Genomic DNA, 24,738 nt, shown 5'->3' on the forward strand with positions numbered 1-24,738 from the left:
GGGACAAATGTGGACAGGTATTAAACACACAGAATTCATTAATCTGATAAGTGGCAAAGGTAGAAAACGTTAATTAAAATTCATCTAGATAGACGATAATTTACAATCATAAAAAGATGAGGCACTTTGGAGCTTTAATTTGACATCAGGGAAAAAAATTAGGCCCTTCTTTGGTACTTTAAGTTCTCTGCTGGCAAATGACAATTTGGTTAGGCAGACCCTGAGTATGCCTCATTATGGAAATAACTAAAGCTTGCAAATGACATGTGAACTCCACAAGGATTTTCTAGGATATGACATCTGGTAAATCACCATAGTTGGAGCTACCTGGATGTTCAGTAATGGTTTCAAAACTAGGATCTAAGACCTACACATCAAAAATCATTTATGGTGCCAAGACAATTCTGTGAGAAAATAATGGTATTTTCAACAAATAGGCAAAAGAATGAAACTGGACCCCTACCTCATACCATATACAAAATTTATTCAAAATGGATCACAGACCTAAATGTAGTAAGAGCTAAAACTACACAACTGTTAGAATAAAACACAGAAGTAAACTTCATGCTGCTGAGCTTTTTTTTTTTTTTTTTTTAGATGGAGTCTCGCTCTGTCACCCAGGCTGGAGTGCAGTGGCATGATCTCGGCTCACTGCAACCTCCACCTCCCAGATTCAAGTGATTCTCCTACCTCAGCCTCCCGAGTAGCTGGGATTACAGGTGCCTGCCACCACAACCGGCTAATTTTTGTATTTTTCGTAGAGAGATAGTTTTGTGATGTTGGCCAGGCTAGTCTTGAACTCCTGACCTCAGGTGATCTGCCCGCCTTGGCCTCCCAAAGTGCTGGGATTACAGGCATGAGCCACTGTGCCCAGCCACTGCTGAGCTTCTTACACATGACGTCAAAGCACAAGTGACAAAGGAAAAAGACTACATCAAAATTAAAGACGTCTGTGCTGCAAATCATACCAATAAAAAAGTGAAAAAACTCACAGAATGAGAGAAAATATACGCACATCATATATCTGATAAGGGACTTGTATCTAGCATATATAACGAACTCTTACAACTCAGCAACAAAAAAAACTAAGTGAAAAGCAGGCAGAGGAGAAACTTCCAGTTTCTGGTTCTGCATTTAAGGAGCTTGAAAGTTGCTACTCCACTCGAACAAGTAAAAGGTCAACAGTCTGAAAAGTCAACAACTCTTATTGGACCTATAAGAGGGGAAGATACAAGGTAAACTACTGCCCCAGGGCTGGAGAGACAGACAGGAAAAAAGAGGGAGCTGTAGCTTCCCAGAGCAGAGACCACAGACTCCCTACTTGAAGGCATGGCTTAACAGAGCAGAGACTCCTGAGTGGAAACTACTGTGAGAAACCAACTCTAAAGTAAGAAAACCTGAACTCTAACTGATGAACTGCTGGAGGCTCAGACAAGTCTGAGAGTTAAAAACTCCAGATGGACCCAGTCACAGGCCAACTCCTACAATATTGTGAGATTTACCTCCAGTAGCTTGGCCAGGTCCCCACATTAAATATCAGAGAAATAAACCCTTCTGCTTCTGGCTGGCAGAGGAGAAAAGAAACCATTTTGAAAAATGACCTAGCACTACTTTTCTTAACAAGGCCTTCCCGTAGGAGAAACTAGTTAACCAGAGCCTAACTGACCTGGGGGAAGGAAATATCCAACTCCTGCCCACTCTAGTCATCCTGTCCCATCTAACAGGGAAGGAAAAAACGAGAAACCCTTGTGAAGTTCACAGTCCAGGGGCATAGGCTCACTGAAAGACTAAGACCTAATCACAGGACTAGCGAACACTTCTCCTCCCCTGTCATCTTACCATCAGGTTACTATAAGCCTATTTACAGCAATTCCTTTTACCTAGAACATTACATGTCCGACTATGAAGAAAAAATTAGACGGCATACCAAAAGGCAAAAGACAACTTGAAGAGACAGAGCAAGAATAAGGAACAGACATGGCAGGGATGTTGGAATGATCAGACCAGGAAGTTAAAACAACTATAATTAACACGCCGAAGGCTCAATAGAAAGGTAACTAGCATTTAAGGACAGAGGGGAATGTAAGCAGAAAGATGGAAATCCAAAGAAAAACTAAAAAGAAATGCTAGAGATCAAAAAATCACTGAAACAGAAATAAAGAATGCCTGTGATGGACTTATTAGTAGATAGACACAGCTGAGAAAAGAATCTCTAGGCTTGAGATATTATCAAGAGAAACTTCGAAAATGGAAAAGCAGACAACAAAGACTGAAAGAAATAGAACAGAATTTCCAAGAACTGTGGGACAATTACCAAATGTGTCACACAGGCCGGGTACGGTGGCTCATGCCTATAATCTCAGTACTCTGGAAGGCCGAGGCCCAGAAGTTCGTGAACAGCCTAGGCAACATAATAAGACCACATACCCTCAAAAAATGGAGGCACACGCCTGTAGTCCCGATTATGTGGGAGGCTGAGGTGGTAGAATGGCTTGGGCAAGAGTGAGACCCTGTCTCTAAAATAAATAAAAGGTGTAACGTATGTATAATAAGAACATCAGAAAGAGAAGAAACAAAATAACATAGGAAATATTTGAAACAACAGTAACTGAGAAATTCCCAGAATTAATATCAGACATCAAACCACAGATCCAGGAAGCTCAGAGAACACCAAACAGGGTGAATGCCCCCAAAACCTACACATAGGCATTTCATTTTCAAACTACAGAATATAAAAAGATAAAGAACATTCCTGAAAGAAGCTGGGGATGGGGGAAACACCTTATGTACAGAGAAAAATAAAAATTATATCCAACTTCCCCTAAGAAACCATGTAAGCAAGAAGAGAGTACAGTGAAGTATTTAAAGTGCTGATAGGAAAAAAAACACCCGCCACCAACCTAGAATGCTGTATCCTATGAAAGTATTCTTTCAAAGGATAATAAAGGAGAAAAAAAGGCTTTCTCAGACAAAAATTGAGGGTATTAGTTGCTAATAGATCTGCCTTGCAAGAAACGTTAAAGGAAATTCTTTAGAGAGAAGGAAAATGATACAGGTCAGAAACTCAGACCTACATAAAGAAAAATGTTGAACAAAAATAAAGGCAAAATAAAACCTTTCATTTTTCTTATTTTAAAATGATCCAACAGAGTTCATTCAATATAATAGCAAGGTATTCAATTATGTATGCTGCTATAGATAGCTTATGTGTGTGTATATACACACATATATACAAATGCTTACTTATGCATGTATTTAAGTGAAATGAATGACAGCAATGATACATGGGACAGGAAGGAGGAATTAGGATTATTTTGTTATTATAAGGTATCACATTACCTGTGAAGTGGTACAGTGTTATTTGAAAGTGAATTTAGATTAGTAGTAAATGCACATTGCAAATTCTAGGGCAACCACTGGAAAAAAAAAAAGTAAAAAAAGAAGAATAACTGATATGCTAAGAAAGGAGAGAAAACTGAATAATATATAATGCTCAATTAAAACCACAAAGAGCAGAAAAAGAATGGAAAACAAAAATAGAAACAAAGAACAAGGGCAACAAAAGCAGTGCTTAGAGGAAAATTTATAGCACTGAATGCCTATATTAGCAGAAAAATCTAAACTAAAAAAATCCAAATTTCCATCTTAGGAAACTATAAAATGAGTGAATTAAATCCAAAGTAAGCAGGAGAACATAAATAATAAGAATTAGAGTGGAAATTAATGAATTGAAACAGGAAATCAACAGAGAAACAAATCAATGACACCAAAAACTGGTTCTTTGAAAAGACCAATAGGCCGGGTGCGGTGGCTCAAGCCTGTAATCCCAGCACTTTGGGAGGCCGAGATAGGCGGATCACGAGATCAGGAGATCGAGACCATCCTGACTAACACGGTGAAACCCCGTCTCTACTAAAAAATACAAAAAACTAGCTGGGTGAGGTGGCGGGCGCCTGCAGTCCCAGCTACTGGGGAGGCTGAGGCAGGAGAATGGCCTAAACCTGGGAGGCAGAGCTTGCAGTGAGCTGAGATCCAGCCACTGCACTCCAGCCTGGGCGACAGAGCGAGACTCTGTCTCAAAAAAAAAAAAAAAAAAAAAAAAAAAAAGACCAATAAAGAGTTGATTAGCCCCAGCCAAGCTAACAAAAAAGAGAGGACGGAAATGCCTAGTACCAGAAGTGAAAGAGGAGACATCACTACAGAGCCCATGAACATTAAAAGGATAACAACGGCAGACTATGAACAACTCTATGCCCACAAATTTGATAACCTAGATGAAATGGACAAAGTCATTGAAAGATACAATCTGCCAAAACTCACAAGAAGAAATACACAATCTGAAAAAGACTATATCACTACTGAATTCTACCAAACATTTAAGCAAGATTATACCAATTCTCTACAATCTCTTTCAGAGGACAGAAGCAGAGGGAATACTTCTTAGCACTTCTTAACTCATTCTATGAGGCCAGCATCCTTAATACCAAAACCAGACAAAGAACTTACAAGAAAACTACTGTCTGAGTCTGTTTGAGCTGCTCTAACAAAATACCATAAACTGTTTAGCTTATGAACAACAGAAATTTATTTCTTTCAGTTCTGGTGGCCAAGATCAAGGTACTGGCATATTCAGTGTCTGGTGAGGGCCCACTTTCTCACAGATGGTGCCTTCTTGCTGTGTTTCATATGATGGAAGGAATGAGGCAGTTCTCTGGGGCCTCTTTTCTTGAGTAACTAATGCTATTCATGAGGGCTCTGCCTTATTAACCTAATCACATCCCAGAAGGTCCCACCTCCTGATGGTAAGGATTTCAACACATGAATTTTTATTTTTTCGTGGAGGAGGAACACTCAGATCACAGCAACTACAGACAACATCTGTCATGAACATAGATGGAAAAATTCTCAACAAAATATTAGCAAATTAAATCCAATGTATCAAATGCATAAAAAGAATATGTTGAAACCAAGTGTAATTTATCATAATTCATCACAACAATGAGCTAAAGTAGAAAATCTCATGATATTAGTCGATGCAGAAAGTGCATGTGACAAAATCCAACACCCATTCATGATAAAAGCTCTCAGTAAACTAGGAATAAAAGGGAACTTCCACAACTTGATAAACAGTATCTAAAAATGCCTATCGCTAACACCATACTTAATGGTATTCAGTGAGAAAGTCTTTATTCTCACTGGAAGTGTCCAGTGTTTCCTTATGACCAGAGTCCAAGAATTCTTGGCAGGAATACCACAGAAATGATGCCCCGTCTCAGTGAATCACATAGGCATGCTATATTGACCTGTTTCATCACAGGATGCCCTGATCAAGACTGTGTCTGCTGGTTATCTCCACCATGGTCACCATTTCCCCCTTTACATCTGAGTAATATTTCATGGGGAGAAATGTCAATGTCATGACAACACCCTGTTCCTCATCAAACCTACAACTACTAGTCTCACATTGACTGATGACTCCTGTTTCTATCACCTTTCCTATAATGGTTGCCAAATAGTGACTATTTCTACCATCCCTCCTGTATTTACTAGTTGACCTTGTATGTATTTTTGTATGTATGTATCTTTCGTATGTATATATCTTTCCTATTTATCTATTCATTTATGTATATCAGTATAAACTTATAGATTCCTATTTTATACAAGTTTTTAACTAATAATAACATTATTTATTTTGTTGCTGACATTAGATTTTGCCAGTGGGTACCTATTCAGGCTGGTTTCTGGGTCCTTCTGAATGACCCCATCATTCTTTGGTTATTTACTTACTCTCTGGAACAACAAGATGTTCTATGTTCATCCTGTATGTTTGCTGCCCCAGCCCTGGAAATGGTCATTTTTCCAAGCCCCGATTTCTTTTAGTGGAGAGTGGTATTTAGAAACTATGGTCGGATCTGGAGCAAGATGGCCGAATAGGAACAGCTCCAGTCTCCAGCTCCCAGTGCGAGGGACACAGAAGACGGGTGATTTCTGCATTTTCAACTGAGGTACCAGGTTCATCTCACTGGGGAGTGCCAGACAATTGGTGCTGGTCAGCTGGTGCAGCCTGACCAGCGACAGCTGAAGCAGGGCAAGGCATTGCCTCACCTGGGAAGCACAAGGGGTAAGGGAATCCCTTTAGAAACGGAGACACACAACACCTGGAAAATTGGGTAACTCCCACCCTAATACTGTACTTTACCAAGGGTCTTAGCAAACGGCACACCAGGAGATTATATACCACACCTGGCTGGGAGGGTCCCACGCCCATGAAGCCTCCCTCATTCCTAGCACAGCCGTCTGAGATCTAACCGCAAGGCAGCAGCGAGGCTGGGGGAGGGGCACCCGCCATTGCTGAGACTTAAGTAAGTAAACAAAACCTCCGGGAAGCTTGAACTGGGTAGAGCCCACCACAGCTCAAGGAGGCCTGCCTGTCTCTGTAGACTCCACCTCTGGGGACAGGGCACAGCTAAACAAAAAGCAGCAGAAACCTCTGCAGATGTTAATGACCCTGTCTGACAGCTTTGAAGACAGCAGTGGATCTCCCAGCACGGAGGTTGAGATCTGAGAACGGACAGACTGCCTGCTCAAATGGGTCCCTGACCCCTGAATAGCCTAACTGGGGTACATCCCCCAATAGATGCAGACCGACACCTCACACCTCACATGGCAGGGTACACCCCTGAGACGAAGCTTCCAGAGCAAGAATCAGACAGCAGCACTCGCTGTTCAACAATATTCTATCTTCTGCAGCCTCTGCTGCTGATACTCAGGCAAACAGGGTCTGGAGTAGACCTCAAGCAATCTCCAACAGACCTACAGCTGAGGGTCCTGACTGTTAGAAGGACAACTAACAAACAGAAAGGACACCCACACCAAAACCCCATCAGTACGTCAGCAGCATCAAAGACCAAAGGCAGATAAAACCACAAAGATGGGAAAAAGCAGGGCAGAAAAGATGGAAATTCAAAAAATCAGAGCGCATCTCCCCCTCCAAAGTAACGCAGCTCATCGCCAGCAACGGATCAAAGCTGGACAGAGAATGACTTTGACAAGTTGAGAGAAGAAGGCTTCAGTCGATCAAACTTCTCAGAGCTAATGGAGGAACTACGTACCCAGTGCAAAGAAACTAAAAATCTTGAAAAAAGAATGGAAGAAAGGAAAACTAGAATAATCAATGCAGAGAAAGCCATAAATGAACTGACAGAGATAAAAACCATGACATGAGAAATACGTGACAAATGCACAAGCTTCAGTAACTGACTCGATCAACTGGAAGAAAGAGTATCAATGACTGAAGATCAAATGAATGAAATGAAGCGAGAAGAGAAGTCTAGAGAAAAAAAAGGAAAAAGAAATGAACAAAGCCTCCAAGAAGTATGGGATTATGTGAAAAGACCAAATCTACATCTGATTGGTGTGCCTGAAAGTGACAGGGAAAATGGAACCAAGTTGGAAAACACTCTTCAGCATATCATCCAGGAGAACTTCCCCAACCATCATTAAACCAACATTCAAATTCAGGAAATACAAAGAACACCACAAAGATACTCCTCGAGAAGAGCAACTCCAAGACACATAATTGTCAGATTCACCAAAGTTGAAATGAAGGAAAAAATGTTAAGGGCAGCCAGAGAGAAAGGTCGGGTTACCCACAAAGGGAAGCCCATCAGACTAACAGCAGATCTCTTGGCAGAAACTCTCCAAGCCAGAAGAGAGTGGGGGCCAATATTCAACATTCTTTTTTTTTTTTTTTTTTTTTTTTGAGACGGAGTCTCATGCTGTTGCCCAGGCTGGAGTGCAGTGGCGCGATCTCGGCTCACTGCAAGCTCCGCCTCCCGGGTTCCCGCCATTCTCCTGCCTCAGCCTCCTGAGTAGCTGGGACTACAGGCGCCCGCCACCGCGCCCGGCTAATTTTTTGTATTTTTAGTAGAGACGGGGTTTCACTGTGGTCTCGATCTCCTGACCTTGTGATCCGCCCGCCTTGGCCTCCCAAAGTGCTGGGATTACAGGCTTGAGCCACCGCGCCCGGCCTCAACATTCTTAAAGAAAAGAACTTTCAACCCAGAATTTCATATCCAGCCAAACTAAGTTTCACCAGTGAAGGAGAAATAAAATCCTTTACAGACAAGCAAATGCTTAGAGATTTTGTCACCACCAGGCCTGCCCTACAAGAGATCCTGAAGGAAGCACTAAACATGGAAAGGAACAACCGGTATCAGCCATTGCAAAAACATGACAAAATGTAAAGACCATCGATGCTAGGAAGAAACTGCATCAACTAATGAGCAAAATAACCAGCTAATATCACAATGACAGGATCAAGTTCACACATACCAATATTAACCTTAAATGTAAATGGGCTAAATGGTCCAATTAAAAGACACAGACTGGCAAATCGGATAAAGAGTCAAGACCCATCAGTTTGCTGTATTCAGGAGACCCATCTCACATGCAGAGACACACATAGGCTCAAAATAGAGGGATGGAGGAAGATCTACCAAGCAAATGGAGAACAAAAAAAAGCAGGGGTTGCAATCCTAGTCTCTGATAAAACAGACTTTAAACCATCAAAGATCAAAAGAGACAAAGAAGGCCATTACATAATGGTAAAGGGATCAATTCAAGAGGAAGAGCTAACTATCCTAAATATATATGCGCCCAATACAGGAGCACCCAGATTCATAAAGCAAGTCCTTAGAGACTTACAAAGAGACTTAGACTCCCATACAATAATAATGGGAGACTTCAACACCCCATTGTCAACATTAGACAGATCAACGAGACAGAAAGTTAACAAGGATATCCAGGAATTGAACTCAACTCTGCACCAAACGGACCTAATAGACATCTACAGAACTCTCCACCCCAAATCAACAGAATATACATTCTTCTCAGCACCACATCGCACTTATTCCAAAATTGACCACCTAGTTGGAAGTAAAGCACTCCTCAGCAAATGTAAAAGAACAGAAACTATAACAAACTGTCTCTCAGACCACAGTGCAATCAAACTAGAACTCAGTACTAAGAAAATCAATCAAAACCGCTCAACTACATGGAAACTGAATAACCTGCTCCTGAATGACTACTGGGTACATAATGAAATGAAGGCAGAAATAAAGATGTTATTTGAAACCAATGAGAACAAAGATACAACATACCAGAATCTCTGGGACACATTTAAAGCAGTGTGTAGAGGGAAATTTATAGCACTAAATGCCCACAAGAGAAAGCAGGAAGGATCTAAAATTGACACCTAACATCACAATTAAAAGAACTAGAGAATCAAGAGCAAACACATTCAAAAGCTAGCAGAAGGCAAGAAATAACTAAGATCAGAGCAGAACTGAAGGAGATAGAGACACAAAAAACCCTTCAAAAAATCAATGAATCCAGGGGCTGGTTTTTTGAAAAGATAACAAAATTGACAGACCACTAGCAAGACTAATAAAGAAGAAAAGAGAGAAGAATCAAATAGATGCAATAAAAAATGATAAAGGGGATATCACCACGGATCCCACAGAAATACAAACTACCATCAAAGAATACTATAAACACCTCTATGCAAATAAACTAGAAAACCTAGAAGAAATGGATAATTTCCTGGACACACTCTCCCAAGACTAAACCAGGAAGAAGTTGAATCCCTGAATAGACCAATAGCAGGTTCTGAAATTGAGGCAATAATTAACAGCCTACCAACCAAAAAAAGTCCAGGACCAGACAGATTCACAGTCGAATTCTACCAGAGGTACAAGGAGGAGCTGGTACCATTCCTTCTGAAACTATTCCAATCAATAGAAAAAGAGGGAATCCTCCCTAACTCATTTTATGAGGCCAACATCATCCTGATACCAAAGCCTGGCAGAGACACAACAAAAAAAGAGAATTTTAGACCAATATCCCTGATGAACATCGATGCAAAAATCCTCAATAAAATACTGGCAAATCGAATCCAGCAGCACATCAAAAAGCTTATCCATCATGATCAAGTGGGCTTCATCCCTGGGATGCATGGCTGGTTCAACATATGCAAATCAATAAACGTAATCCAGCATATAAAGAGAACCAAAGACAAAAACCACATGATTATCTCAATAGATGCAGAAAAGGCCTTTGACAAAATTCAGCAGCCCTTCATGCTAAAAACTCTCAATAAATTCGGTATTGATGGAACGTATCTCAAAATAATAAGAGCTATTTATGACAAACCCACAGCCAATATCATACTGAATGGGCAAAAACTGGAAGCATTCCCTTTGAACACTGGCACAAGACAGGGATGCCCTCTCTCACCACTCCTATTCAACATAGTGTTGGAAGTTCTGGCTAGGGCAATCAGGCAAGAGAAAGAAATAAAGGGTATTCAGTTAGGAAAAGAAGAAGTCAAGAAGTCCCTGTTTGCAGATGACATGATTGTATATTTAGAAAACCCCATCATCTCAGCCCAAAATCTCCTTAAGCTGATAAGCAACTTCAGAAAAGTCTCAGGATACAAAATCAATGTGCAAAAATCACAAGCATTCTTATATACCAGTAACAGACAAACAGAGCGCCAAATCATGAATGAACTTCCATTCACAATTGCTTCAAAGAGAATAAAATACCTAGGAATCCAACTTACAAGGGATGTAAAGGACCTCTTCAAGGAGAACTACAAACCACTGCTCTGTGAAATAAAAGAGGACACAAACAAATGGAAGAACATACCATGCTCACGGATAGGAAGAATCAGTATCGTGAAAATGGCCATACTGCCCAAGGTAATTTATAGATTCAATGCCATTCCCATCAAGCTACCAATGAGTTTCTTCACAGAATTGGAAAAAACTGCTTTAAAGTTCATATGGAACCAAAAAAGAGCCCGCATTGCCAAGACAATCCTAAGTCAAAAGAACAAAGCTGGAGGCATCACGCTACCTGACTTCAAACTGTACTACAAGGCTACAGTAACCAAAACAGCATGGTACTGGTACCAAAACAGATATAGACCAATGGAACAGAACAGAGCCCTCAGAAATAATCCCACACATCTACAGCCATCTGATCTTTGACAAACCTGACAAAAACAATAAATAGGGAAAGGATTCCCTATTTAATAAATGGTGCTGGGAAAATAGCCATAAGTAGAAAGCTGAAACTGGATCCTTTCCTTACTCCTTATACGAAAATTAATTCAAGATGGATTAGAGACTTAAATGTTAGACCTAAAACCATAAAAACCCTAGAAGAAAATCTAGGTAATACCATTCAGGACATAGGCATGGGCAGGGACTTCATGTCTAAAACACCAAAAGCAATGGCAGCAAAAGCCAAAATTGACAAATGGGATCTAATTAAACTAAAGAGCTTCTGCACAGCAAAAGAAACTACCATCAGAGTGAACAGGCAACCTACAGAATGGGAAAAATTTTTTGCAATCTACTCATCTGACAAAGGGCTAATATCCAGAACCTACAAAGAACTCAAACAAATTTACAAGAAGAAAACAACCCCATCAAAAAGTGGGTAAAGGATATAAACCGACATTTCTCAAAAGAAGACATGCACACAGCCAACAGACACATGAAAAAATGCTCATCATCACTGGCCATCAGAGACATGCAAATCAAAACCACAATGAGATACCATCTCACACCAGTTAGAAGGGCAATCATTAAAAAGTCAGGAAACAACAGGTGCTGGAGAGGATGTGGAGAAACAGGAACACTTTTACACTGTTGGTGGGATTGTAAACTGGTTCAACCATTGTGGAAAACAGTATGGCAATTCCTCAAGGATCTAGAACTAGAAGTACCGTATGACCCAGCCATCCCATTACTGGGTATATACCCAAAGGATTATAAATCATGCTGCTATAAAGACACATGCACACGTATGTTTATTGCGGCACTATTCACAATAGCAAAGACTTGGAATCAACCCAAATGTCCATCAGTGACAGACTGGATTAAGAAAATGTGGCACATATACACCATGGAATACTATGCAGCCATAAAAAAGGATGAGTTTGTGTCCTTTGTAGGGACATGGATGCAGCTGGAAACCATCATTCTCAGCAAACTATCACAAGAACAGAAAACCAAACACTGCATGTTCTCACTCATAGGTGGGAATTGAACAATGAGATCACTTGGACTCTGGAAGGGGAACATCACACACCAGGGCCTGTCATGGGGAGGGGGAAGGGGGGAGGGGGGATGAATGGCATTGGGAGTTATACCTGATGTAAATGACGAGTTGATGGGTGCTGACGAGTTGATGGGTGCAGCACACCAACATGGCACAAGTATACATATGTAACAAACCTGCACGTTGTGCACATGTACCCTAGAACTTAAAGTATTAAAAAAAAAAAACCAAAAAACTATGGTCTTGGAACTCACTGTGTTCATTACTGCTGGGGTGTCATTGCCTCTAGAACCTCTCAGTATACACTACTAAGAAAAATATGCATGCATACACACATACACACACACTCACAGATATTTATATATATAGACATACATGCTATAACTCTCTCTCTCTATATATATATGTGTGTGTGTATATAATACATTTTTAAACCCGTAAGTTCATACTGATAATTCCAATACTAACATGGTACCTTGGTGTTCTTTTCAGTTTTCACCTTTTAAATGTTTGTAAATCCCTTCAGGGAGTGAAAAAACTGCCTCTCCTTATCTTTAGGACATCTACCCGTTTGCTAAATCAAGTAACTTCTTTGCTCAATGTAACTAATCTCCCAAAAACTGCAGCTGCCATCTCTGCACTCCCTCCCCTTACCTTTGCATCAGTCAGGTGCCAGACATGCTTCTGGCCATACTTCAGGGGCACTGTCTCCACAGGCAGTGGGAAGGGGAGATGGGAAGGCAAGGGGAGATGATCTCTACAAATACTTTTAATAACAAACTGGTACTTTTAAAAGACATTAAAGGCCGGGCGCGGTGGCTCAAGCCTGTAATCCCAGCACTTTGGGAGGCCGAGATGGGCGGATCACGAGGTCAGGAGATCGAGACCATCCTGGCTAACACGGTGAAACCCCGTCTCTACTAAGAAATACAAAAAATAGCCGGGCGAGGTGGCAGCGCCTGTAGTCCCAGCTACTCGGGAGGCTGAGGCCGGAGAATGGCGTGAACCCGGGAGGCGGAGCTTGCAGTGAGCTGAGATCCGGCCACTGCACTCCAGCCTGGGCTACAGAGCGAGACTCCGTCTCAAAAAAAAAAAAAAAAAAAAGACGTAAACTATCTAGGGAAGGTTTTACATACAGTGTTGGTAGGCAGAAGTGCATGATAAAAAGACCCGGCCGGGCGCGGTGGCTCAAGCCTGTAATCCCAGCACTTTGGGAGGCCGAGACGGGCGGATCACGAGGCCAGGAGATCGAGAGACGATCCCGGCTAACACGGTGAAACCCCGTCTCTACTAAAAAATACAAAAAAACTAGCCGGGCGAGGTGGCGGGCGCCTGTAGTCCCAGCTACTCGGGAGGCTGAGGCAGGAGAACGGCGTAAACCCGGGAGGCGGAGCTTGCAGTGAGCTGAGATCCGGCCACTGCACTCCAGCCTGGGTGACAGAGCAAGACTCCATCTCAAAAAAAAAAAAAAAAAAAAAAAAAAAAGACCCAGGAGGCTGCTACACAATCTGTGGGGCCCGGTGCAAAATGAGAACACGAGAGTCCTTGTGAAAAAAATTATTAATAATTTCAAGATGGTGAGAGCAGAGCATTAAGCCAAGTGCAAGACCCTATGAGACTGCATGGGTCACATATCCTTGAAGCTGGCCCTGATTACCAGAGAGCACACGTCAGTGAGGACCTGGTAACACAAGCATTTATGCTGATGCTAACAATTCACAAATGTCCTTAAATTTACGTCTGCCACTACAGGAATGCAACATGGATTCAATGGTCTTCGGTAGTATCGTGCCGGGAGTATACCAGATGTAAGTTCTTCCTCATTAAGGAACAGAAATGTGGTAATTGCCAGTTTCAGTGACAAAGTCTTTTTCACTGAAAATGAAAAGAGATAATTCTATGTATGCTGAGCATGTTCAATGGACAGAGTACTGCAGTTAGCAATCTGGACTATATAAGCAGGCATTGTTACAGTCTTCTAGGAGTTGAAAACCTAGATGAGATTACTGACCATCAGAGCTTGCTACATTCATCTAGGTAGGAGTTAAAATTATTTTTAGGTTTCTCCAATTTGATTCAATCGAGTTCCACTTTCTTGGCCTGAAGACTGATTACATACAAGAATATTCACTGTTCTATTTCAACAGGTAAGATTTCAAGATTAGAGGTGCTGATACTTGCAATTTGCTCATCAAAAACCTTTCAAGTGATGTCTAGGCCTTTTTTTGTCTGCAGTTGCTCATATTTCAGAAACATGTTTGGCTTGTGAATTGGTATTCCTATTCTACTGTTTCATCATGATTTAAATATCACATCAACAGACAGCTGTCAAATAGCCTGAGGGCAGCAACAGTTTAATGTGGCTTCATCATGTGTCTGGAGAGAATTTTACATTTAATCATTGACTGCACCCTTCAGGGCTAGAACAGAATCTTCTATTAGGATGCTGCTTCATAAAAACCCCCTGGAAGATGTTACTGACTCAACTGTCATAAAACTAAAAAGTATAAATAGTTTTTTTTTTAAAAAGGTAATGGGTAGGGAGGGGTGGGGAAAATAACCAATTAAAAACATCAAGTAATGTATCAGTAAAATACAGTACAATTTTAAAAGTGTGAAACATTGTGTTCTCACTTAAATTATCTTCCTTTCCACCATTCTCCCTTCTGATACCTGCCTAAAAAGAGTTCCTTCTCGGCTGGGCATGGTGGCTCACACCTGTAATCCCAGCATTTTGGGAGGCCGAGGCAGGCGGATCACCTGAGGTCAGGAGTTCGAAACCAGCCTGGCCAACATGGCGAAACCCTGTGTCTACTAAAAGTACAAAAATTAGCCGGGCACGGTGATGGGAGCCTGTAATCCCAGCTACTCAAGAGGCTGAGGCAGGAGGATCGCTTGAACCTGTGAGGCGGAGGTTGCAGTGAGCTGAGATTGCGCCACTGCACTCCAGCCTGGGTGACAAGGGTTAGACTCCATCTCAGAAAAAAAAAAAGTTCCTTCTCCACATAAACCTTGTAAGTTCAGCTTCACCAGTCAACAGTGTGTTGCCTGTAATTGGTGGAAGCTGCCACTAGGTGAACCTCCATAGAGGCTAGGCATATTTTCTAAAGGCACAGAACAGAAAGACACAAATGATTTTCCTTTACTATGGTTTAAAACAAAAATAAATAATCTATAATTATTAAAAATCATCTGAACTAAATATCCTGGGAGACTTTTCTCCTTTGCCAATGGTTTCTTCCTAGCAAGACATCACTAATACCAAATTAAACACGTTGAGTCAGGGTGCTTAACTGCAGTCTTAGACTAACACCAATTTTCTACAGTCTCAGAATTGCTCTAAAACTTTAAGGCTGAAGCTAGACAAAAAACACTGCTGAGTAAAATCCCCATGAATCTCTCTTCCAAAATCAGAAAGTTTCTCAGCCACTTGATGCTGTATAAACACTTAGCCTTCTCATACACATTTGGCTATAATGTTTAAGTTAGCAATTAACATTTTTCTGAGCACTTTTATATCAAAATTTTACTATCTAGCTTTTGATACAGGTTTCTTTTTTATTTTTTTCTTTTCTTTTTTGAGATGGAGTCTCGCTCTGTCACTCAGGCTGAGTGCAGTGGCATCATCTCAGCTCACTGCAACTTCCACCTCCCAGGTTCAGGCAATTCTCCTGCCTCAGCCTCCCAAGTAGCTGGGATTATAGGTGCCCGCCACCACGCTCGGCTAATTTTTTTGTATTTTTAGTAGAGACAGGGTTTTGCCATGTTGGCCAGGCTGGTCTTGAACTCCTGACTTCAGATGATCTGCCCGCCTCAGCCTCCCAGAGTGCTGGGAAGACAGGCGTGAGCCACTGCGCCCAGCCTGATACAAGTTTCTTTCTAAAAGTCCAGACATAGCAAATTCTAGTTAAATCTGAATATAAAATTTAAAACACTTTGAAATGGAATTTCAGGTTTTTTTTTTTTTTTTTTTTTTTTGGAGACAGGGTCTTACTCTGTTGCCTAGGCTGGAGCACAATGGAGCAATTACATCTTACTGCAGCCACGACCTCCCAGGCTCAAGTGATTCTCCCACCTCAGACTCCTGAGCAGCTGGGACTATAGGCATGTGCCACTTTGCCTGGCTAATTTTTAAAGTGTTTTTATTTTTTGGTAGAGATGGGGGTTTCACCATGTTTCCCAGGCTGGTCTTGAACTCCTAGGTTCAAGCAATCTACCTGCCATGGCCTCCCAAAGTGCTGGGATTATACACGTGAGCCACTGTGCTGGCTGAATTAAAGGTTTTCGAATAAATATATGAAGCTGTTTTACTAGAACACAGCTATTAGACTGTTGTTATGTGCTAAGTGTCCTATACGAACATAAATGTGGCCTCTTGGTTTCCCAGTCTCCCATTCGTCTGGGTGAGAGGAAAGAATTCAAAATGAGGCAACATTTATGAACTTTTTTGAGCTTTCTCAATAAAAAGACAATATTTATAATCCAAATTTCATGACTGGCAAATTAAATATAAACAGACAACTGATGTAAGAAGAAACACAAATAATAACCAGTTACAAGGGAAACTAGGAAAATGCAAATTAATACCCTTAATTAAATAAAATAAAAATACTACAAAGCACCCAATTCTGTAGAGGTTGTGATAAAACCAGTAAATGTTTACTCTAAACTGGTATAATCCCTTTGGAAAGCCATATCAATATTCACAGCAAAAGCTGTAACATTTATTTATTTTCCCCTTGTTCCAGAAAGGATTTAGGAAGTATAATAATAATGAAAAAAATGCTTAGATCCTTTACCACGGGAAATCCTTCACCCAGATTATACTACTCTAAGAGATTACTTCACCAGCAGTAGAAAATTCTATGTACGTGAATTTTAGCTGTAGTGGAGGCCAGGATAATTACATTTAAAAAAGGAAGAAGAAATCAAAGAAACCTGGAAGCAATCTAAACGTCTAACAAGGCGAACAGTTTACTGAAAAATACAAATTAAAATTGCAGAGTACTATTCTGCCATTAAGTTTATAACCATGAAGATTATTCTAAATCCTTAAGAAATGCAACATGAAAGTGCCAATGGCAAATTTGCCAGTGTATAAAATATACTGGTATGTAAAGATGCACTCCAACTTTGTAAGGAAATTTCTGGAAAAATAATGTTAACTTGTTATTAATATATATATTGAAAGTGGTTTAGTTCTACAGAGAAAACATTATTTTGCTCATGTAAATAGAATATTTTATGGCTAGAAATCAGGAAGAAACATAAGATCTGGATAATTAGTAATATTCTACAGACCGTTGGTGGGGGGGGAGTATAAAATCACATGATCAAAAGGGAAGTGTATGAGATCATGGAGTGGTGGTACACAGCAGAAACACAAGATGTAATACATTGACTAGAACGTGAAATCTCATATGCTACCTCAGCACTGCATAAGCCTAGTCTAAAATTTCAGTAGTTTCAGTGGCTGTTGAGAATAAAAAGCAAGTTCCAATACAAAATAAATCTGAATCATTTTTCAGTGTGGTATATACAAAGAAAATGTGGAGATAAAAATGGGTAAAAAGGAAGTAGCAAAATATAATAAATATGAATGAGGTCTTATGCAGGCAGTCACAGTAATAGTTTAGTAAACACTCAATGCAAAACATAAAGTAACATAATGCATCTCAAGGAATTCTCCCCATGCTTACAAAAAAGTAGATGCTTTATTGAACCTCAGTCCACAGTAAGCTGCATTTAAAAAAAAAAATGAATTCTAACAGAAACATGTTTAACAACAAGTATCATAGTTACATATCAAAAGCACCAAAACTACATAACAAATAAGAATAAAACAAAATGGAAAATACTATGAAGATATTAGTCTTTGTGCTAAAAAAAAATCTAGCAAACGATCATATTCACAGTTAACTACATTATCAGTCCTAAAGCATAAAAACCTGACATCACAGCTAGACTCTGGATGACTCTCTTCACCAATGGCATTACTATGTTAGGAGCTGAGTCACCACAATCTTCAAACAATAAACTGCCCTCAGACTCATTGAGGACATTACTAATTCCACATTTTGAAAGAGATTGCACTACTGCCTCTTGTTTTACATTATTCCATTACATTTTAATCCACCCACCTATGTGAAGTAAGAGTGTCACTTCGAAATTGTAAGCCTACATCCACCTGTGCCACTCCTCACTCATAAGCTCCGTAAGTGATGTATTGATAGAGGAATATATGTGACAGTTGGGCCTCCTGAAATCAGAGCTTGTGGACTCTCCTATGGGCCAATTCTTCCTAGGAGAAGTGTAACGGGGTCGTATCAGAAGAACTGAGAACAGCCAGGTTTCCTTAACAGGCCTTATATGTTGCTTATTAATAATGTCATGGCTTTCTTATCATATGACCTTTTGGTTGTATCATGTAAGTGTTCTCCACTCTTCCTGTCATCACTCCTTTACATTTTTCCTATAGAGACTATATCTGCTGCCCTCGTTTTCTTCAAGTCTTTATTTTCTCAGTTGTTGGTAGGCCAGGATAATGTCCCATAGTGGTATTTAAAAGTCTATAAAATTAAGCTTTTAATGGTATAGCAATGTCTCCGCTGCTTTTGACTCACTGGTTACAGCAGAAAGAAATTTAAGCTGAAAATGAAGGGAGAAAATGCAAATTCTTCATCTGATTGCCTGTGAGATCCATGCCTTGTTACTTTTGGTATTTCTGGATGTGAAATTGCTAACTATTTTGTGCTATCTGTTGCCATGCTCTGCGGCTGAGAAGCCGCAGCTTTACTGCTCTCTGGTTGCTTGAGTCAGTTATAACACATGCAAATCATCTTTTTCTTTTGTCTCTGTGAATGCTATTTACTGCATCTTTGTTGTCTATTGTATTAATTTGGATTCTGAAACAATCACAAAGTTACACAAAAAGTCCCAAGTGCAGTACAAATAATTATTTTCCTGAACTATTTGAAAGTTAATTTGCAAATAAGATGTCCCAACGCCCTGAGAATACTTTAAATATTTCCTACAAGGATATTCTCTTATACAACTACAAAAGAACCATCAAAATGAGGAAGTTAACATGGATACTTCACCAGTGTCTAATCCTAGACCCCATGTGAGTTTCACCAGTGTCCCAATAAAGTCCTTTACAGTCAAAGGACCCAGTTCAGAACCTTGTATTTAATTGTCATGTCTGCATAGTCTCCTTCAGGTTGGAACTCTTTTCTTGATCCTGATACTTTTGAAGATTATGGGCCAGTTATGTTTTAGAATGTTCCTCAATTTTGTTTTGTCTAAGGTTTCCTGACTATTGGATTCAGATCGTGAAGTTCTGGCTGAGTAACAGAGAAGTGATGCTATGTTCTCATACCCTCTATCAGGCGGCCCAGAACTGAGATTTGTCCTATTACTGATAATGTTCACTTTGATCAGCTGCCAGGTTTTCCCACTATTAGGTTATTTTCTTTCACTCTGTAATTGTTACGTATGGTGGGGCAGATATTCTCAAACTATGTACAGTCGGTAGTCGGTTCTAGTTCTGTTAGCAGGCAGTAAGTAGTTACATTCTACAAAGTGTCACCAACACACTTTGCAATTGAACACTGAGCAATTGCTCCTAGGGAAAATACCAGGTTAGGTTCCTGTGAGGTCCTGGTCACAATATTTTTGTCGACTCATTAATACATAACCTTGTTGTATGTGTGTTTCTGTTTAAACACAACTTACATATACTGTTGATTCATGAACACTGAACTCATGGCCAACAGCACATCACTCATGCCTGAACAAAGCTTACATAACATGTATTCTCACCAGAAGGCACGTCACGGCCTTCCTGCACTCAGGAGCAATAGCCAGCACTTCAGTACTATGCTTGGGGGCCACACTAAACAGCAAATCCTCAACAAACTGCATAAAACTTTGAAAAACATGGCATGAAACAGACTGCAAAAAGGACACTGGCTCTCAGTGTGAGCGCTGAAATGAGAAGGCAGAGCGCCACCTGTTTGACCTCAGCTGGTGATATGCTGGGCAACTCAAATTTTTCACTGCTAAGCATGCCCAAGAATGACTGTGAAAATGCCAGTATTGGAGTTGAGTCACAAATGAATTTTAGTGAGTAGGAAAATTTGCAAATAAGGAATCTGAGAATGATGAAGACTGACTGCAAATATTATGTTTCTGAATCACACAATTTATTAATTATGTATATTGGTATAAACTTGTGGATTCCTATTTTATTCAGCTAGTTACAATCTGTTAGTATCAATATTTATTTTGATGCTCAAATTGTCCCAGATTTGGCCAATGGGAGCCCTTTAAGCCAGCTTCCCCTTTCTTCTTTGAACATTTCCTTACTTTTTGGCACAAGATGCTCCTTTTAGTAATGGAGAGCATTTAGAGACCAAGATCTGGAAATCAGCTGTGCTCACTCGAAACTAGGTGCACTCACTGCTATAAACACAAACACACACACACACACACACACACACACACTCTATATTTACAGTTGTCCCTCAGTATCCAAAGGAGATTGGTTCCAGGACTCCCAAAGATACCAAAACCCATGGATGCTCAAGTCCCTCATATAAAATGGTGTAGTATTTGCATATAACCTATGCACATCCTCCTGTATACTTTAAATCACTTCTAGATTACTTTTTTTTTGAGATGGAGTTTCACTCTTGTCAGCCAGGTTGGAGTGCAATGGCATGATCTCTGCTCATTGCAACCTCCGCCTCCCGAGTTCAAGTGATTCTCCTGCCTCAGCCTCCCGAGTAGCTGGGATTACAGGCACCTGCCACCACGCCCAGCTAATTTTGGTATTTTTAGTAGAGACAGGGTTTCACCATCTTGGCCAGGCTGGTCTCGAACTCTTGACCTCAGGTAATCCACCCACCTTGGCCTCCCAAAATGCTGTCATTGCAGGTGTGAGCCATCGCGCCTGGCCTCTAGATTACTTACTGATATCTAATACACTGTAAGTACTATAACTAGTTGTTATACTGTATTGTTTAGGGAGTAATGACCAGAAAAAAAATCTGTACATGTTCAGTACAGATGCAACAACCACTCACTGTTTTTTCTGAGTATTTTCCATCTGCAGTTGGTTGAATATGAAGAATGCAGAATCTGAGGATATGGAGGGCTGACTGTGTTGTTATTCATTACATTTACACTTATTTCTACAACTACCTAAACGTTGGAAACTATGAGTTCACACCAATATCTTCTATTCCAAAACACCACAATGCTCACAGTAATTTTCTCCTTTTTCAACATTTGTAATTGACTTCTAAGATAACAAAAAAACCTAGCACCCATTATCATGAATATATCTGCCAAACAGATTAACTCCCAAGTAACTGGCCTTTTCTTGCTGTCTCCTCTTCTGCATATACCCCCAACCCACCCCTAGAGGATGTACAGCTCTGACATCCTGTACCAGATCTGCCCTTGGTGGGAATGAACGCCCTTTTCGTCACATTCTGACTTCAACAGCCTGCACCACGCCTCTGCCTCCTGCATGTGAATGAGTGACCTTCTCACCCTGCTCTGGACCGCTGTGGCTCCCTGCCTCCTGTACGTGGACACCTACACTGCTCTGCGCCACCTAATGTCTTTTGGATTCAATTGCTTCAGAAGGGTTGAACAACAAGGGGAAGGGCCACGCAAGCAATTTCAACAGTTGATTTTTCTATTAAAATCTCCTTAGTATTCTTAGGTGTATTTTTAAAAATAAAGATCATATAGGCAATTTAGATCCCGGAGTTTGGACAATGATTTTAAAACTGTGAGAAATGAGTATGCAGCAGAAGTATCATGTAAATGTCCTTTGACCTGCAAGTAAGTCTGTTACTTTATATCCTTGATAATTTTCCTTAAGTAGTTAATTCTGCTTGTTTCCAGTGTTCACTGCTTTACATGATCAGTCACACAGTTTCTGTGCTCAGTGGAGTCCTGCTCTAGCAGCTGACTGTAATGCATTTGCAGTCTCCTTCTGGCCTTGCATTTGTAATACTGGAGCCTGGGTAGCTTTTGGCAGGGTGGTGAGAACGTGTGTGTGGGAATCGGCTTTGTTAGGATTGTAGGTACACAGAAAATTTTACGGCTTCTAAAATTTTTCTGTGAAGTTATGTTATGTTTCTAGTATGTACGTATGTATGTATGTATAAATAGGCAAATAAGGTTCCTGATTGTAAATGAGATCTTACTTTCTCTTTCCTAGGAAGAAGGCAGTTCAGATTATTTTATTTTCTTCATGCCATCAGAAATACGTCACTTTTCCTCTATATTTACATTAATATCTGTAAAGAGTGATCGTTGCTACTCTTTTTCTTTCAGAGGCTCTAGAACACAGATTGCACACATGGCCACACTTCTTATGCTCACACCCATTACTGCATCTAGACAGAAGCAGACCTGGAAGAGGAAACACTGAACTAGACCATAAGCTGCTGGGAAGCAAGCACCATGCCGACTGACCGTCATGGCTCCATCTCCAGGCTCATGAATGAATGGGTAGATAAATAAATATGATATTGGCAAAGTGGCTTAGACATGCTATGATTTCCATCCCTCTCTATTTACAGATAGCATTCCAGTTACCTTATTTCCATTAAAAAATCCAAAACCCTTAATATGAAATCAGACTATTTCCATGAGAAATGGTGAACAGACTAGTCACCAACTATTTTAGGAATAAAAGATAACACACTACCTCTGCACTCGGTACACTCGAGTCCATGGAGGCACGAGGGCTAGGATCCGAGCCACCAATTCGACCAGGTCACTAGGAGAGTAACTCTTATATCTTCCTGATTTCCAAAGCTCATAAAGCCCGGTCCCACGAATCACCAGGGTAGGATAGAGTTTCAGACCATCGGGACGAAAAGCAGGGTTCTCAAAAAACTCCTGTGAATAGAGAACAGAAAATGACTTCTCCATTAGTTATGCAGAGATCACCCAGGGTGAAATCTCAACCCTTGGACAGCTTCTCTGGCACACCCTGTAGGCCCTGGGGCAGCCTTTGCTTCTGACCAGGTAGGGCATAAGACAGAACAGAAACTCCTTGTTTCTGTAGCCTCACTGGGGCAAAGCAAGTGTGTGCTGGACTGCACCAGGCCCTCACCATTCCAGCCTGTCTCCTGCACAATCTCATCTCATGCCACCCCTCACCATCTTGCCTTTCCAGCCCTGCAAAGGCAATTTCCTTTGCCTGGAAAATTCATCAATTTTTCTTTATCTAGCGAATCTTCAGGTCTCAGTTTGAACACCACTTCTTCAGAGAGGCCCTTCTGACCTTCAAATACTAGCTGTCCCACTCAAAAAAAAAAAAAAATCCCATTGAACCCAGTATTACCTCTTTCTTATCACCACATGACAATCTATTCAATGTCTGCCTTCACTTCTAGAGTATATCTTCCTTTAATAATGGAATATACTTAATTGTTTAAACATTTCAAAAGTTGTGACAGAGATCATCTGGCTTACAAAATTTAAAATGTTTACTATAGGGTCCTTTAGAGGAAAAGTTTGCTGATCCCTGAATATGACTACTTTGTCCCTAAGCCAACTGGCACCATTCCTATCCTGGCCTACACGTCGTCCATTTGTTATCCGGACACTGAGCAATACATCTAACTCATCTACTTTTGCCACATTCATTTCTTATATTGTATCACCCCAGCTGGCTGCTTTCTTTCTTTATTTTGGGATGTAGCAATGAGACACCAGGCATTCTCCTTTCCATGACTTGGCAATGATAATTTGTTCTAATCTTGTTTTGCATAATATATTTTGGAGAAATGAAAGTGGACTCAACACAGTCCCCTCTCACTCCCACCTTGGCAGGAGTATCTACTCAGCTGGCAGAGCTCTATCTTGTAAACTGGAAAAAATCCTTTTTATCTTTGCCACATCATTCTTACAAAGCTCTTCATTGTTAAACTTGCTTTACAAAGAAATGTAACGATAGACCTTTCCATCTCTCATTGACATCTATCATGTTCTTAAATGCTGTATTCTTTATGTACTATTCAGTTTCAGAGATCTTCTTCTGTAATTGTGTGATTTTCCTATAATATTTGTATTTTAAAGAATCATCGGGTCTTTAATAAATATTCTGCAGCCTTTCCACAAAGAGCACATATGGAAGCCATTGTCCACCCAGTCTGAATCCACATTTGAACATGGGATTTAGAAAGGTACTTCCGGTGCTTGTATAATAAGTTTCGGAGACATATGGACTAATACATTCCTTTGGAAAGAATGAAAATTGATTGGTTCTCAATTTTTGGTTACACTAGAGAATTAAAACAAGTGTTTCTTTTCTTTCCCTCCAAAACCACACTAAAGTAACAGGGGCCAGGCGCGGTGGCTCACACCTGTAATCCCAGCACTTTGGGAGGCTGGGGCAGGCGAATCACCTGAGGTCAGGAGTTCGAGACCAGCCTGGCCAACATGGTGAAACCCCGTCTCTACCAAAAATACAAAAATTAGCTGGATGTGGTGGTGCGTGCCTATAATCCCAGCTATTCAGGAGGCTGAGGCACAAGAATCGCTTGAACACAGGAGGCGGAGGTTGCAGTGAGCCAA

At 40.6% G+C, this 24,738-nt stretch overlaps 1 protein-coding gene across 3 annotated transcripts in view; it reads right to left on the minus strand.

Moving 5' to 3' along the window:
• Positions 1-24,738, minus strand: part of LOC105481998 (elongator acetyltransferase complex subunit 3) — a 105,144-nt gene that overhangs the window by 38,022 nt on the left and 42,384 nt on the right. For all 3 annotated transcript variants that reach the window (XM_011741834.3, XM_011741833.2, XM_071068463.1), the window contains one exon: positions 22,862-23,055. In XM_011741834.3, the coding sequence (XP_011740136.2) occupies positions 22,862-23,055 (194 nt within the window). The remainder of the gene's footprint in view (positions 1-22,861; positions 23,056-24,738) is intronic.

This window comes from Macaca nemestrina, chromosome 8 (assembly GCF_043159975.1).
Source record: "Macaca nemestrina isolate mMacNem1 chromosome 8, mMacNem.hap1, whole genome shotgun sequence".
NCBI classification, from domain to species: domain Eukaryota; kingdom Metazoa; phylum Chordata; class Mammalia; order Primates; family Cercopithecidae; genus Macaca; species Macaca nemestrina.